The sequence below is a fragment of the Sorex araneus genome, chromosome X (assembly GCF_027595985.1).
Source record: "Sorex araneus isolate mSorAra2 chromosome X, mSorAra2.pri, whole genome shotgun sequence".
Lineage (NCBI taxonomy): Eukaryota > Metazoa > Chordata > Mammalia > Eulipotyphla > Soricidae > Sorex > Sorex araneus.
This window is the reverse complement of record NC_073313.1, coordinates 242,385,417-242,402,340: the sequence shown is the minus strand read 5'-3', so window position 1 is coordinate 242,402,340 and position 16,924 is coordinate 242,385,417. Positions and strand designations below refer to the sequence as shown.

General features: G+C 38.0%; 1 protein-coding gene across 10 annotated transcripts in view; it reads right to left on the bottom strand.

The window, feature by feature from the left end:
- Positions 1 to 16,924, bottom strand: part of UNC80 (unc-80 homolog, NALCN channel complex subunit) — a 253,774-nt gene that overhangs the window by 119,995 nt on the left and 116,855 nt on the right. For 6 of the 10 annotated variants that reach the window (XM_055123362.1, XM_055123368.1, XM_055123366.1 and 3 more), the window contains exons 24-26: positions 14,206 to 14,377; positions 10,099 to 10,232; positions 2,779 to 2,944 (exon numbers count right to left, since the gene is read on the bottom strand). In XM_055123362.1, coding sequence (XP_054979337.1) covers positions 2,779 to 2,944; positions 10,099 to 10,232; positions 14,206 to 14,377 — 472 coding nt within the window. The remainder of the gene's footprint in view (positions 1 to 2,778; positions 2,945 to 10,098; positions 10,233 to 14,205; positions 14,378 to 16,924) is intronic. The other 4 variants (XM_004601321.3, XM_055123367.1, XM_055123369.1 and 1 more) reach the window with 1 other exon arrangement.

The window sequence follows — 16,924 nt, the reverse complement described above, 5'->3', positions numbered from 1 at the left end:
CAAGAATGATGTATGCTAGATAGGAAAGGAAGAGGTCAAGTTATCACTATTTGCAGATGATATGATACTATACTTAGAAAACCCTAAAGACTCTACAGAAAAGCTCCTAGAAACAATAGGTCGATATAGTAAAGTGGCAGGCTACAAAATCAAAACCCAAAAGTCCATGGCTTTCTTATATACAAATAATGAAAGAGAAGAAAGAGACATTAAAAAACAATCCCATTCACAATAGTGCCTCAGAAAAATCAAGTACCTTGTAATGAGCTTAACCAAAGAGGTGAAAGACCTATACAAGGAATATTACAAAACACTACTTCAAGAAATAAAAGTGGACACTAGGAAGTGGAGACACATCCCTTGCACATGGATAGGGAGAATTAACATTATCAAAATGGCAATACTTCCCAAAGCACTATACAAATTTAATGTGGTCCCTACCAGGATACCCATAACATTTTCAAAGAAATAGACAAAATACCCCTGATATTCATATGGAACAATAACCCCCCATGAATAGCTAAAGCAATCCTTGGTAAAAAGAAGATGGGTGGCGTCACCTTCCCCAACTTCAAACTCTACTACAAAGCAGTAGTAATTAAAACAGCATGGTATTGACTAGAAAGAGATGATGTGGAGATCAATGGAACAGAGTTGAATATCCTGTCACAGAGCCCCAAACATATGGTCACTTAATCCTTGACAAAGAAGCCAGAAATGTGAAGTGGAACAAGGAAAGCCTCTTGCACAAAAGTCAGTTCAAAGTGGATTAAAGACCTCAATATCAAACATGAATCTATAAGGTACACAGAGGAAAATGTAGGCAGAACTCTCTATGACATTGAAGCTAAAAGCACCTTTAAGGATGAAACAGCACTGACCATGCAAGTGGAAACAAACATAAACAAATGGGACTACATCAAACTAAGAAGCTTCTGCACTTCAAAAGAAACAGTGACCAAAATACAGAAAGAGCCCACAGAATGGGAAGGAATATTTACCTTATATCCATCTGATAAGGGATTAATATCCAGGGTATACAAGACTCTAGTAGAATTGTACAAGAAAAAACCTCCAACACTACCAAAAAATGGGGAGAAGAAATGAATAGAAGTTTCCTCAAAAAAGAAATACAAATAACCAAAAGGCACATGAAAAAATGCTTCACATCGCTAGTCATCAGGGAGATGCAAATCAAAACAACAATGATATATTATCTCACACCACAGAGACTGGCACCCATTCAAAAGAACAAAAGCAACCAGTGCTGGCATGGATGTGGGGAAAAGGGACATTCTTTCACTGTTGGTGGGAATGCTGACTGGTCCAGCCTTTCTGAAAACAATATGGATAGCCCTTCAAAACCTAGAAATTGATACTTCCATCTGACATCGCAAGACCACTTCTGGGAACATATCCAGAGGATGTAAAAAAGCACAGTAGAAATGACATCTGTACCTATATGTTCATTGCAGCACTGTTCACAATAGCAAAATCTGGAAACAACCCAACTGCCCTAAAACAGATGACTGATTAGAGAAACTTTGGTAGATCTACACAATGGAATACTATCCAGCTGTTAGTAGAGATGAAGTCATGAAATTTGCTTATAAATGGATAGACATGGAGAGTATCATGCTAAGTAAAATGAGTCAGAAAGAGAGGGGCAGACATAGAAGAACTGCACTCATTTGTGGAGTATAGAATAACATCACATGAGGCTGACACCCAAGGACAGTAGATACAAGGGCCAGGAGGATTCCCCCATAGCTGGAAGACTGCTTCATGAGCGGAGGGGAGAAGGCAGATGGAATAGAGAAAAGATCACTAAGAAAATGATGGGAGAGGAATCCATTGGGATGGGAGTTGCGTGCTGAAAGTAGATAATGGATCAAACATGATGACCTCTCAGTGTCTGTGTTGTAAGCTATAATGTCCCGAAGCAGAGAGAGAGAGAGTATGGGGAATATTGTCAGCCATGGAGGCAGGGGGAGGGTGGGAAAGGTGGGGTATACTGGGGATATTGGTGGTGGGAAATGTGCACTGGTGGAGGGATGGGTGTTTGATCATTGTGTGATTGTAACCCAAATACGAAAGCTTTTAACTATCTCACAGTGATTCAATAAAATTAAACACACACACATACACACACACACACACACACACACACACCAAAAGCCCTGAAAAAAAGTATGATGTACGCTGATAACAAGAATCCATAACTAATCAAGTCTAACAGTCCTCTTATGATAAGAACAAAACAATACTGTAAAAGAACAAAGTGAGAATATTTTTTTCTTTTCTCATCAGTACACAAAATAATACTCCTTCTACAGCTGATTAGATCCAATGTGATAATGAAGAATGACTGGGCCTACAAGCCTTGCCCCTCTGACTATTGAAGTTCAACTCTTAGTGAGACTGGTACCCTCCTTTCTTGGTTCAGTGGTTTCCTACTTGAACTAAATAGTACTGTAGCGCAATTTGGTGCTTCTTTCAGTACACATTTTTGCCATTTAAACCATAAACTTGGGCCAGAGAGATAGTAAAGTGGGCAGGGCTTTTGTCTTGCATATGGCCTGCCTGGATTCAATTCCCAGCATCCCATATGGTCCCTTTAGACTGCCAGGAGTCATCCCTCAGCCAAGTGCCAGAAGAAACCCCTGAGCATTGCCAGGTGTACTGTGCCTCAAAAAATAAGCACCCAACCCAAATAAATGCTACAACAAACCCCTCTGGAAAAATCCTGAGACACGAAGGAATCCTACTTTTTCATACCTTTCTTCTCCTCAGCACCTGCATCTGATTTGAGGGTGTGGCTACTACTGTGGAGAGAATCCTTTGAGTCTTCATTTTCATCCAGGACTCCAGCAAAGCTGATCTTTCTCTCGTATCTATGCCGGTCTAACTCAGGATCCAAACGAAGTCTGCAGGTCTCCAAGTCCTGAAATAGGAATGAAGAGCAAGTTCATGCTGACATCTATCTCCATAGCAAGACATGGTTTTTGTGGTAAACCTTCCGCTAGGAAGTACACGAAAATGCATGTAAATATACTGTATTTTTTTGTTTGTTTTGGTTTGGGGCCATACCTGGCAGAGCTCCGGGCTTACCAAGAGCTCTGAACTCAGGGATCATTCCCGGAGGTGCTCAGGGTATCATATGGAGTACTAAGGATAAAAACTAGGACCAGCCCTGTACATGGCAAGTGTCCTACCTGCTAGATTATAAGTCCTGTCTGATTTCTTTTTATTTAATTCAAGTTTTAGGTTGCAGCCCTAATTTTTCCCTTGAATTAGACAAACTTTCCTAATTTATAGTTTTTTTCCATTTCCTTGTGTACTTCCCATCTCACAAACACAAGATTCCTTACCTTCAGATGCTTTAAACACAGCTTTGACTGCCTTTCCAACACTTATCTTTAAAAAATTAAACAACTAATAAGCAAGACTGAGAAAACAGAGTAGGAGTTTAGAAACCAATCCTACAGGTTGTGTTTGGTAGAATAACTTTGGAATCCTAAAGGTATTTATTCCCAATCACGGAACATGCTAGGACACTGCAATGAGAATTCCGAATATACACTTAGATTTAAGCGCCTCGAGGTGAAAAAATTCTGGATTACCCTAGTGTACCCAACTTAGTCACACAAATTCTTGAAAGTGGCTATCTTTTCCAGACTGTAAAAGTGAGAGGAAGATGTAATTATGAAAGAAAGGAGAGGAACAGTAATTTGCAGGCTTTGAAGGTAGGGGCCATGGCCCAAAGCCAGGTTGGCAGCCTCTAGAGTAATTTTATAAAAGGGTCATGAATTAGGGGTATTTCTCATCCCTTTCTCTGAGTTTATCAGTATAAGAGGAAGTAGTTCCTTTGCCATTTTATAGACAGAATGATACCGTACCCTAAAGTAAGCCTCAGGAAGTGAAAATATTCAATAGAAGTTTGACCTGTGAGACTCCAAGTTAAAATTATAACGTGGCCTGAGAATGGGTTTATCTTAAAGTTAATATTTAATTATTAATATAAAGAACACTTTTGGAGCAACTAATGAATGAAAATGATATAAAATGCTAACGTCCATAAAGTATTCTTTTTCCAATTACAATATAATAAATCTTCAGATAAAAATATAGATGGAACCACACTCCATGGTGTCCAGGGACTATTCTTGGCTACAGGGCTCAGTAATGTGACCCCTGGTAGAACTCAAAGGACCATATTCAGTGCTGGGGATCAAAGCAGGGTCGGCTACATGCAAAGAAGAAATTACCCAAATACTATCTCCCCAGCCACGAAAATGTATTTTTAAAACACCAACTTGGAACAGGATTAAAGTAATACATTATTAATAAATAAAAATTTAGATTCTTGTTTCTTCTTTTCACTTTGGGTCAATAAAAATTACCCTTTGGTGATAAAAAATTTATGTCTACAAAAGGCACTCACAGTGTGAAAAAATTTCTAGGAATATAATTGCTTCTCTGAAGCTAATCCATTTAGGAAAAAATAACCAATTCTAATTTCCATATTGGTAGCCAAATTTAATTAAATATATTTCTTAGGACAGACAGTAATAAAGTGACAAAACAATGATTTTTCAAATTAGTTATCTTTTCCAATTCCTTCCTCCTGCTAAAATCCTGCAAGTTTACAAAACTTCTGGAGATGGCCTTGCTCTCTCAATCATGTACCTTATCTTTCCTCACTTCTTACCTCCCTTTATTGGCCGATAAACTTGCTATACTTAAAAAAAATTGCTGATAGTATTTGAAATGTGTGTTTCCAAACCATACATCAACAAATTTTGGGTCAAATAAGCACAAATGAAAAGTATGATTAAAAATGAGGACATCTATGTATTTGCTGATATGAAAACATGAGTTGAAAATGATTATAAATGAATACAGGTTGTGTAATATTGGTAAGAGGGATGTAGACTTATAAAACAAAAGAAAAAGAAAATTCAGACAGAAAAAAAAAAATAAAACCTCTTCCAGAAATATTCTTCAGGTGTTTACTAGCTCTTCCCTAATCAATAATGACTTTCTGTTTTCTTTCATAGAAAGTCATGATTCTGCTACAGAAAAAGATTTTTAATGTGTTGGTGTTGCTGTTGCAATATATTTATCTCTGTATTACACCCACACCCAACATAGCAACCATCACATCCCCACTCTCCTTATACTCTAAATATTCATCAGTTTAGTTTTTTACTTCTGTGGATTATACTTTGTTTCTGATTTTTTTTAATTTAGGAACACTTAGGAATCCAGTATATAGTCTTTATATCCTAATTTTGTTGAATTCTGTTTGTAGCAAAGATATCTAGCACAATATTTCCCAAAAGCATTCATAAAGAATGAAGGTAACTGTACAGATTTGTTGATCCTTTTTATTATTATGTACTTATCTGTTTACTGGTTGGAAATAATTTGTTTTAAATCCATGTTGTTGGTCACTGATCATTAGTTTTACTAATTAAACAGGGAATTTTATTTTTTTAACAGATCTTCAACTTTATGAACAAAAAAAAATCACTATTTAAAACTGTTTCTCTATCGGAAGTGTGGAAGTTAATATTTAGAAAAGTGTAATTATTATGCTCTTTTAGATAATTATTATAAGTGCTTTTAATTTTGACATCATTTATTTATGAAATTTATAAAAGAGAATAATGGGTAATAGAAATAGTATAAGAATGTTGCTCCCTGGCGGCCCAGATGATATCCGGAGCAGCCGCGCATGACACGGCCCCTCTGCTCCTTAAAGACTATGATCCGGGAGTCTACTAACCCATTTTGGCACCCAGAGACCTATAGAAATGCATCTAGACTGTGAGCTGAGCTACGACCACATGCTGCCCGAGGAGGGGGAAGGATTTTCTCTCCCAACGCTTCCTTTCTACATGGAAGATAGCAGCGGCAGCAGCACCAGCGCCCAAGAGGTGTCCGCCATTTTCTAGGACTCACAACCCAGAGGTACTTGCTTGTAGTGACGTGGCACGCAAGAGATCATGGAATGGGGGTGTTACTGGCATGCCGCACACGACACGGCCCCTCTGCTCCTTAAAGACTATGATCCGGGAGGTCTACTAACCCATTCTGGCACCCAGAAACTTATAGAAATGCATCTAGACTGTAAACTGAACTAAAACAACAGAAATCCAAAACTGCGAGGCTGCTGTTGCAGCCACGCAAGCTCCTATAATTTTCATTCTCAGCGATGGAAAATAAACTATCAAATGATGCCTTTTCAGCAGGTTTGATTGTTGGAGGAAATTTCCGAATAATAATAGTCAGTTCTCTGTTGAAATATTGAATGTATCCAAAGTATAGAGAGAATAAAGTGAAGATCATTGGCCACTCAGGTTCGGGAGAGGGTGGGTGGGGAGGTATTTGGGGGTTCTTGGTGGGGGAACAGGGGCACTGGGGAAGGGATGGGGGTTTGATCATTATATGACTGAGACTAAAACCTGAAAGCTTTGTAACTTTTGTCACCGTGATTCAATAAAATAAAATTAAAAAAAAAAAAAGAATGTTGCTCCCTGGCAGCCAAAAACCTCCAGAACTGAACCGCTGCCATGCTCACGGCCACTCTCCACATGCTCAGGCAGAGTCTCACCCATGACTGAATCCCCAGAAAATCCTGGTCTGTGGGACTTTGTGACTGAGAACTCTGGGTTCAATGGGACTGGGAATGGAGATCTTCTGCCTGTAACCCCATTCCACTGCCCCGCCCCCCACCCCATCTCTGGGGACTCAGCAGTCATGCCCATAAGCCACTCCTAGCTGGCGCCAGATAATCTCATCATCAGCCACCATTTAGATCGCATGTCCTTCTCTTCTGATGCTCACCATAACCATGCCGCTGGATCTCGCACCAGGCTGTTTCATTTGGGGCGCCCCAGAGGGGGCGGGTGAGACCCCTTCCTGCCCCAAGGGACCCAGCCCTGGCAGCCGAAAACCTTCAGAACTCAACCACCACCATGCTCATTGGCTGCTCTCCACAAGCTTGGGCCAAGCCTCACCCACGTCAAAGGACACATCCTATCCATAGTGCAGGCATACCACACCATATTTTATAGGATTCAAAGTAGGAGGCAATCAACCTTAGAGGGAAATATTATATTATTTTGGTTCTGTTTGGGGCAAGGATTAGGGTTTGGAACAAAAACACCCAAAATATAGTGGTGGGAAGGTGTAATGGTGGTGAAATTGGTGTTTGATTATTAAATGTAATCAAATATTGTGAACTACTTTATAAAATAAAAAAAATTAAAAAGGGTGTTGCTGTGCACATGGCTGACCCTAGTTTGATACCTGGCACCATAAATAATTCTCTGAGCAGAGCCAGAAGTGACCTTGAGCTCAAAGTAAGGAGTAAGTCCTAAACACCACTGTATATGGCCTCCAAACCTAACAAACTAAAAGCAGAGAAACAAACGAAATAATAAAATGCTACAGAAGCTGAGTTTTTGTTTGTTTGTTTGGAAGGGGTAATGTATATAAATAAATTATAGCTAGAAATCTAGAATAACTGTTAAGTTGGAAGTAGAATTTTTTAAACCTTTTAAGAGCATTGTTCTCTGGAGGCCATATATTGAACCCAGGAACTTTATACATCCAAGTCATGTGCTCTATACTTGAAACACACATACTTTGTTTTTTTAAACCTCCACTTATCAGCAATACTACTGAACTTCCTGACACTATCTAAAAACTATGGTTGAATATATAAATTTCATTTTATTTATTGTACCTAAGACTCTTGCTTTCCTTTTCATATTTTGTGTAGACTATGGGTTTTTTCAAAATTGCTATGAGAGAGGCTGGTCTCTCATTCTGGGTAACTCAGGGAAGGGACCACCAAGTAAAATGTGGTTGGAGGTCATGTGGGGGAAGGGTGATGCGGGCCGAATACAGACTAGAGACTGAACACAATGGCCACTCAACACCTTTATTGCAAACCACAACACCTAATCAGCAAGAGAGAACAAAAGGGAATTCCCTGCCATAGTGGCAGGGTGGGGTGGGGGGAGACAGGACTGGGGAGGGGGGGAGGGATGTTGGGTTTACTGGTGGTGGAGAATGGGCACTGGTGAAGGGATGGGTTATCGAACTTTGTATGGGGGAAACATGATCACAAAGATGTATGGATCTGTAACTGTACCCTCACGATGACTCTCTAATTAAAAATAAACTAATAAAAAAATTGCTATGAGAAAAAATTTTAAATTTATTTTTAAATTTATTTTAATGTAGATAAAAGCCAAAACTATTCATACCATTCTAGAGTTCAAATTGATTAGATAACAAAAGTTCCAATATTAAAGTTGATAAATATAAAAAATAAATGTTTATGTGATAAGTGTCATATCTCATCATGGGGTTGTTAACTCTTTGTCTAAGAATTTACTAATATGTTTGTTGCAAATTGGACTTTCTGTGTGATAGTTCTTCGTTGTTTAATTTTGCTGGCTTCTATGATACTTTCCCATTCAATTTGGTGTGCCCCAACTGGAATTTCAATATCAAGGAATTAGGAAGTGTTGCATGACCACATACTTCAGGATCCATGGTCTGGGCCAATGAGTTGACATGGCTGTGGATATGGGAGGTGGATGTGACTGTGGGGGATTCTGGAAATAGTAAGACAGGAGGAGGCTACCCACGCCGACTTTAAGAAGACAGCAGAATCCTCAGCTGAGAACCAGGGTATTTGAAATTATTCACAGTTTGGTGTCTCTGTAGAGAATATTAGTGAAGCAGTGAAGCAAGTTGAGCCCTTGGTCTGGCTGCAGCCATGGGGTGTGGGTGTGGCTTGCTGAAGCTTCAAAGGAGGAATCTCTTGCAGTTAGGAAATGGTCTTAAGGCATTTCTATCAGTGAGATGTTTTTAGATATTGAAAGGTTATGTTCTTGATCTCCCATCCTCTAATCACAAATTTTAAAATCTTTATAGAACCTCGTGTTACATTTATTACCTATGTTTTCATTATTCAGTGAATTAGATTATTATTTATTTTTATAGCTATTAAAACATTACTGAAATAGAAACACACTTAAAGATCCATAACTACTCTTGAAGCAAGTAATTTTAAATTTACAATGTTTCATTTTAAAATTTATTCTGAGATTTGCTGTTTACCATACTTGTAAAAATAGGTATCTTTTTTACTAATTGTTGTACTCATTGTTTCGATATTAAGTTAAAATGTGATGAGTTTTCTTTATCATCAAACTAGTTAGATTAAAAAAATGTTGGAAAATGCTTCTTTCTCATTTATTTTATAAAGGTCAGATTCCAACAAAAAACACAAACTCACATTTGGCAATGAAAGCACTTGTGTAATGAATAAAATATTTCTGAGTCCTACTTATAGGTAAAGTATCACTACATCACTGTCATCCAATTGATCATCGATCTGCTCGAGTGGGCCCAATAATGTCTCCATTCATCCCAGCACTGAGATTTTAGCAGCCTCTCTTTGCTCGTCCTTCCCAATGGTGCCGCATTAGAGGCTCTTCAGAGTGAAGAGAATGAGACCCATCATTGTTAATGTTTTTGGCATATGAGTAGGCAAAGTAGCAGTGAAAATTTTCTATACATATTGAACAATTCTAAGCTCCATTATAGATGAATTATTAGAATATTGTTTTAATAATTGAAAAAAGAGTTTTTTAATTTTATTTTAATGAATCACCAATGAGGTACAGTTACAAACTTACAAACTTTCATGATTGCATTTCAGTCAAACGATATTCGATTACCCATCCCTCCACCAGTGCCCATTCTCCACCACCAATGTTCCCAGCATCCCTCCCCCCACCCCCGCCCCTTTCCATCCCCTGCCCCCATGGCAGGCATATTCCCTCTTACTCTCTCTCTCCTTTGGGGTATTATAGTTCTCAATACAGGGACTAAGAAGTCATCATGTTTGGTCCATGGTCTACTCTCAGCACGCATCTACCAACTCCTCAGTTGAATTTTTAAACTGTATGATACATTTAGTCAATGGGCATTTGAGGCAATTCTAAACATTCTAGTCCCATAGTGACTTCTCCAAACAGCCCATATTATTAATACATATGTTTAACTTACCACCAAAGGCTCAGTGCGAGGTCTGGGTAAGCAAGAAAAGGTCTCTCTCAGGAAAGTGGTAATCTCGAGGAGAAGCTGGCATGCTGCCATTTTCAAAGCAAAGGGGCAGCCACATTTAGAGGGATTCACAGTACCTATGGAGTAAGAATTCTTTCATAAGTAAGCAAAAGAATAAAAAAAATACAGAGAGGCACTGTTTGATGGACATTAGCTACATGTGCAAAATCAAATTGCATGTGGGAGCATTTCCTGTACATGTCCAAAATGAAATTGCTTATGAGAATGGAATTTATACAGCTTTAATCATCCTATTTCCTTAAGCAAAAATCTATGTAAGGCCATGTGCCTCTTTTGTCCTTTAGTTAGCAATTTGATAACAAGTTTTGATATTAAAAGGTCAGTCCTAAGAATAAAATTATTCTCCTTAAAGAATTATAGCATAACAAACTGCAGCTACACTAAATTAAAAAGCCATTTAATGAAAATAGAAGAAGCAGACTGGCAATATTTTCCCATTGTTATTAAATCAGATTTAGACTATATACATAACATTGAACCGATTAGGAATTACAAAAATCCTGTTAGTTCATTTTTTCAGAAGTATCTATCTTGATATCCTGAGAAAAGTGAAATCATTTCAGCTCCAGTCCTAATGTGTTTCTGCAGCACAGATGAAATATTCTTTTTTTTTTTTTTTTTTTTGCTTTTTGGGTCACACCCAGCGATGCACAAGAGTTTCTCCTAGCTCATGCATTGAGGAATTACTCCTGACATTGTTTGTGGGACCATAAGGGATGCTGGGAATTGAACCTGGGTTGGCTGCGTGCCCTACCCACTGTACTATCACTCCTGGCCCAGATGAAACATCTTGATCCCAAATATCATACAGTTTAGAAAACCTAAGCTGTTATATTAAGACACGAAGTATGAAACTATTCTTTGCTCTGAATTCCCTTTGAGACTAAAACAACATATACATGAGAGACCAAGTAATAAATATTTTTCTAGAAGCAGATAAGGATCAAAGTGACATCATAGATAGTTTTGCAATTCCCAAGATTAGTACTCAGACCCACGTCACAAATTAGAGATATACTGATTACCTATCAGTGTTAAGAATTACTTATTAGTGCTAAGTGATAAGTAAGATTTTAATTCTCATGAATAAAAGAAAATAGCCATTTATTTTGAATGAATCAAGTAATGAAGCAGTCATTACATATAACTGTCACTGTATCACTGTCATCCCATTGCTCATCAATTTGATCGAGCAGGCACCAGTAACATCTCCATTGTGAGACTTGTTATTACTGTTTTGGGCATATAGACTATGCCATCAGTAGCTTTCCAGGTTCTGCTGTGTGGGTGAGATACTATAGGTAGCTTGCCGGGCTCTCTGAGAGGGGCAGAGGAATCAAACCTGGGTCAGCTGCATGCAACACAAGCACACTACCCACTGTAGGATGTTTCATATATTTCTAAAAATATATGAGAAATATTTCTTGTGGCTCTATTAATTGAGTAGAACATATCATGATTTATATTGATAATAGGTAGAAGTTATGTTTTGTTTCTGAAGATAGCTATCAGAGATCATAGCCTCATGTAAAAATTATATTTTCATTAGAAGCAATAAAAAACTTGGAACACTGACTTTTATGAATATAAAGGCAAAGGGTACTTAATTTTTTTCATTTGTTTTTAATACTTCATGGAGCTCTCTTCTTTCCCTGGAGTAGCCTATGGTCTGTCTTAAACAATTTACAATTTTTCTGTCTCTGTTTAATAAAATTTCTTTACCAGAAAAAATTAAGAAGATAAAAATTCCTCCTGACTTTCCAGATTGATGCTGTCTAAACCATAATTATCTTTCTAATGCAAGATGAGCTATATATTGACTTGTAGCTGGAACTAAATCAGACATTTCAATCCAATCTTCTATGGATTTTACTTCATTTTAGAAAGCATCTAGATACACAACAATTTAAAAAAAAACATTGAGCACTAGATAACTAGCATAAACTTCTCAATCTGTTCTTTATGTCTGAGATTAACATTCAGATTCTAGAGATAACAAAATTGATCTGTTTGGGCTCTTTTATAACAGTCACCTGAGATACTCTGTAAAAATAAAATGGGCTGAGTTTTAAAGGACTTCATTAAAAAGCTATAAGGTACAACATAGAAATAAATCACACTTGTGTGCTTTTATGGAGATTGGAGCATGCCAGGCTGGTGAGGCATTTAATGTTGCTTTTACTTCTCTCTGTTCTGGAGAATTCTGTCAGGATGGATCTAGGACAGCTGGAGTGTATCTTCTGACAGTGTGCCTTCACTAGGTCTTGTGATTGCTGAGTTCTCCTCAAGCCCTCTTATAGATCAGAACAAATTCGATGAGTCATTCTGGAACAGATTCCTATGACCTTGAGGGAAACTATGGGACTAGTTCTCATTCATGGTTTGAAAAACTGATGCCAGACGTTGGCATTTTGTCAACAGTAAAATGAAGGAGCATTAATAAGGGCTAAGGAATGGGGAAATAACACAAAATACTACAGGCTCTTCCCTGTTCTGACAATCAGATCCTCGGCCATCTGTAAACAGTGCTCTCTGGAGAGCTGTTTGCAGCAGTGAGGGCAAATGACACAAGTTGTGATTTCTTTCTGCTGAAAGACACACTCAGTGGATCGCTGCTTTCCCCCTGGACTCCTCCGAGAACAAGACACACGCTGGACGGATGATGTTAGCCTGGACATCTTGTGATTAGTTCCCACAATTCGGGCTTCCCCAAAGGTCCCCTCATGCTGCACGGCCAATGCTCTGTGCCCATCTCTACACATGTGACACTGCGCTCCAGTCTCCTCTGTGTGCTCAACATCCCGGCCACAATTTCTCATGTGACCTCCAATCAAGGTCATGACCTTTCCTTTCTCAGTGCAACTTTATTAAAAAAAAAAATCCTCTGGTTTCCCTTTTGAAAGCCCAACAACACCCACCTTAGAGAACCTGGTCTACCTCTCTGAAGTTCTTGCAGCTTTGAGAAGAGCTGGAGCAATAGCATTTGCCTTGCACGTGGCCAACCCTGGTCCGATTCCTCGGCCCCTCTTGGAGAGACCAGCAAGCTACCGAGAGTATCACCCCCACGGCAGAGCCTGGTAAGCTACCCATGGTATTCTATATGCCAAAAACAGTAACAAGTCTCACAATGGAGATTTTACTGGTGCCCGCTCAAGCAAATCAATGAACGGGACAATAGTGATAGTGATAGTGATACTACAAAAAAGCAAAATAAAATCTTGTGTTGAAGTAGAAAGGAAAGAAATACTTTTCTCTGGCTATTATTTACTTCTGTCTAACATTACACTTTGGCAATTTGTTTACATTTCATACTTCAAAGGACAATGTCAGTTTGCATTTTAGGGCAATAGAAAAGGTCAAGAGAAAGAGGCTTTATTTTCATCAGATAATGATACTAATCCATAACCATATTTGTATTTTGTATTTCAGAAGAGGCAGTGGTATACTTAAATATAATAAGATGCAAACTTGTGTGATGTAAAACATGCACTAAATGGCATGGAGAGGGATATACAGAATCTCTTCGCTTCTACCTTTCTGGAGCCCAAGTATAATTTTCATAAGTTTAATCCATAGTTTTAATAATACTTATCTTAGCATTTCATCGTACACACTATAATAACTCCAAATACATTACTTATTTGAAAATCATTTTATGTTCAGTTCTATTTTGTTTCAAACTAAGGAAAAATCTACTCCAAAAACATAGTAGCTGAACAGCATATCTGATGAATTTTCTTCTAGGCCAATAACTTTTCCATTACTCCATTTTTCCCAAATATGCCTAATATTTTTCTGTCATAGTGTCAGTCACTACAAAGCAGTGGGCATCGTTGCCTTCAACGCTGACCCCTATCTCTATTGTTTTCTCCTCTTTCTGGCTCTTCTCATGTATGTGGTTATATGCACATGCTTTACATTCATGCAAAGGGAGTAGGGCAAAACGCTCAGTGGGGAGACATGGGAAGGTGGTAAGAATATGAAAGAGAGAGGAGAAATATTAAGTGCTCCCAAAGCAGAGGTTCTTACAAGCAGGGGTTCTTGTAGTAAAGGGAGTCTCCTTACTGTCATCTAAAAAGTCTTCCTCCTCATCCTCCTTTCTCAGTCTCCTCTTCGTCTCCTCATCATAGATAAGACCCAGCAGGTTGGCTGGACTCTCACTTTCCCCGTGGCACAACTCATTTAACCTGATGCCAATTGCCTGCAAAAAGGGGAGGGGGAAATAAAATCACACAAAGTATGTCAGACAGTTAAAGAGTCTTAGATGGCAGGGGACATAAGCAACCAATTAATGACATACCCCCCCCCCAAGCATTAGCCTCCTTTATATAGCCCATTATTGCTTCTGTTCTCTTTCCCAGTATGAAAACCCAGAGCTAGAAGACATTGATGTTACTTCCAAGGTGACTGAGTCCAAAGGCACGTAAGGACTGCAATTACTCCATTGCATTCTCATACTTTTTTTTTTCTGAAAATATTTCCACTCACTTAAAGGTCATTTTGTAGGTCTTTTGTAAGTATGTGGGTATTTCAGTGGAGGATTTTGTTGCGTGAAAATAGGGGTCATAGTTCCACAGAGCGCTTATGATGCTACTCTCTGAGATGAATGCTGATGAGATTGGAGATTGGCAGGATTTCTAGTACGCAATTTGGCTGATATCTTCCATTATATGTACACTTTTAAATAGACGTTGTGTACCCTTCTATGTTGTTTTACAAATAATGCCGTGCATAGGTGACATTGGTTTTAACAAGGCATTCATAAACCAATACTTGCTATTTTTTCTAAATTTTCAACCATTCATAGCTGATTTAGCAAAATAGATTTTATACAAAAAAAAGGAAGATAAATTACGTCTATCTCATTCTTCCTTGGCTTACTTTTTTGTTTTCTGGGCCATACCTAGTGGGCTTGGGGCGTACTCCTGGCTCTGTGCTTAGTGATCCCTTCTGGTGGGCTTAGGGAACCACATGGGGTGCTGAGGATTCAACCCAGTTGGATGCATGTAAGGCAAGTACATTACCTGCTGTACCTATTGTTCTGCTCTAGTTTTTTTTAATATTCTATATGCAAAAGAATAGAAAAGCTCAGATGAGTACGAAACCAAGGAGGTTTATGGTTTGGTTATACACTGCTTTAGTAGGAACAAATTTCTAACTAGTATTCTTCTTTTGTTCTTTGTAATTCTTTTCAAATATTTAGAAAAATTACAAAATTCTGAAGCACAAGAACATAGATTCATTTTGGAAACAAATACATTTCTTTACAACAATCACACAAGCTGTTTGAATGTCTTGGATATCTGGAAACAAAGAAGTCTTTGTCAAAGTCTGGAAATAAGAGAGAAGCTAAAAAATAAAAAATAAAAGCTATCAATTTCACTGCTAACCTGGAAGAAGTTCTAAATAAACAAAATCAAACAGATACACAAAAACCACCACCTCAGCAAAAACCTGGTCTTGATCCTACTACTTTGGAGATTCTCAGTAACGCCGGGAATATAAAATTATGGATTTGAAGAAGAGCCAACAAATCTAACAGTGAAACTCAAAGGGCAAGAAACTGTATGTCTTCCCTTCCAGGATGTTGAAATGAAGTCCTTTCAGTTAAATATACAGTTCATAAAGCTTGAAGAGTTTCTTAAATACTTTTCTAGGACAGAACTGAATGTTTAACTCACAATTTAAAGTTCTATGCCTTTCAATATTAGAAAAATGTCTTGGTGCTATGCTTATTTATTAATTTATTATATATCAAATGAGATCATTTCTTAAATATTAAATAAAACAAAACATAAAGTTATTGTTTATGCTATAACAACTGTTAACGCATATTCATATCTTTGTCTAATGTACTGTAAATCTCTGCACAGAAGGATCAGTGCTTTGCCATGGGGAAAGAGTTTGAATGATTGCTTTTGTTTGCTCAGCACACCATGAACTGAATCCAAAATCAGGTATATAGCTACGTAATTTGCCCCTTTTCTCAATAAGGTTACAATATATTGAGAAAGTAACAACATATCAACACCAGATAACTAGAGAAAAAGAGTACATGAATTCATATTTCCTAAGGTAGACAGTCAATGCAGTACAGTGATTAACAGAAAGTCTTATGCTGAACAGTTTGGGGGCATGGTGTTTTGAGGATGGGGAAGAGTGAATATTCCAGCCGCAGGACTCCAAATCATCCATTTTTAAGGAATGGTACGAAAATATTCAGAACTGAGAAATGAGCCACTTGATTAAAGCACATGTATGGGGAAGAAAGTAATATGCAGGAAGGCTGCAAGGAAGAATGGGACTACAGTCTGTACTTCTTAAACTGAATTTTATTTTTCATTTTCAAAAATGATAAAATGTATATTTTTGATGGGGGAATAAGCTGAACTTATTCAAGAGACACTGTACTAGATGCCCAGGAATGGAAAGATAAAACTGTGCATTTTGACTGTTAAAAATTATCAGCACAATTTATTACTGACAACCTAGTAAGGGCAAAGGAGTAAGATGCATATTCTTTAGCTATAAACACCTATTTGACTTCAGCATTCATAATCTTGACATGATTTGAATAAAGGTTGTGGAGAGAGCAGTGAAACCAGCCTAAGCAATTTGGGTTGCATCCCAAGGGAAAAAGGGACCACTGAAGCATTATAAAGTGGTTAAGAAACACAGTCTGATTTACATATTAGCAGAATCACTTTGACAGTAATTTGGAGAATGACTTGGAAGGGGCCAGTCTGGA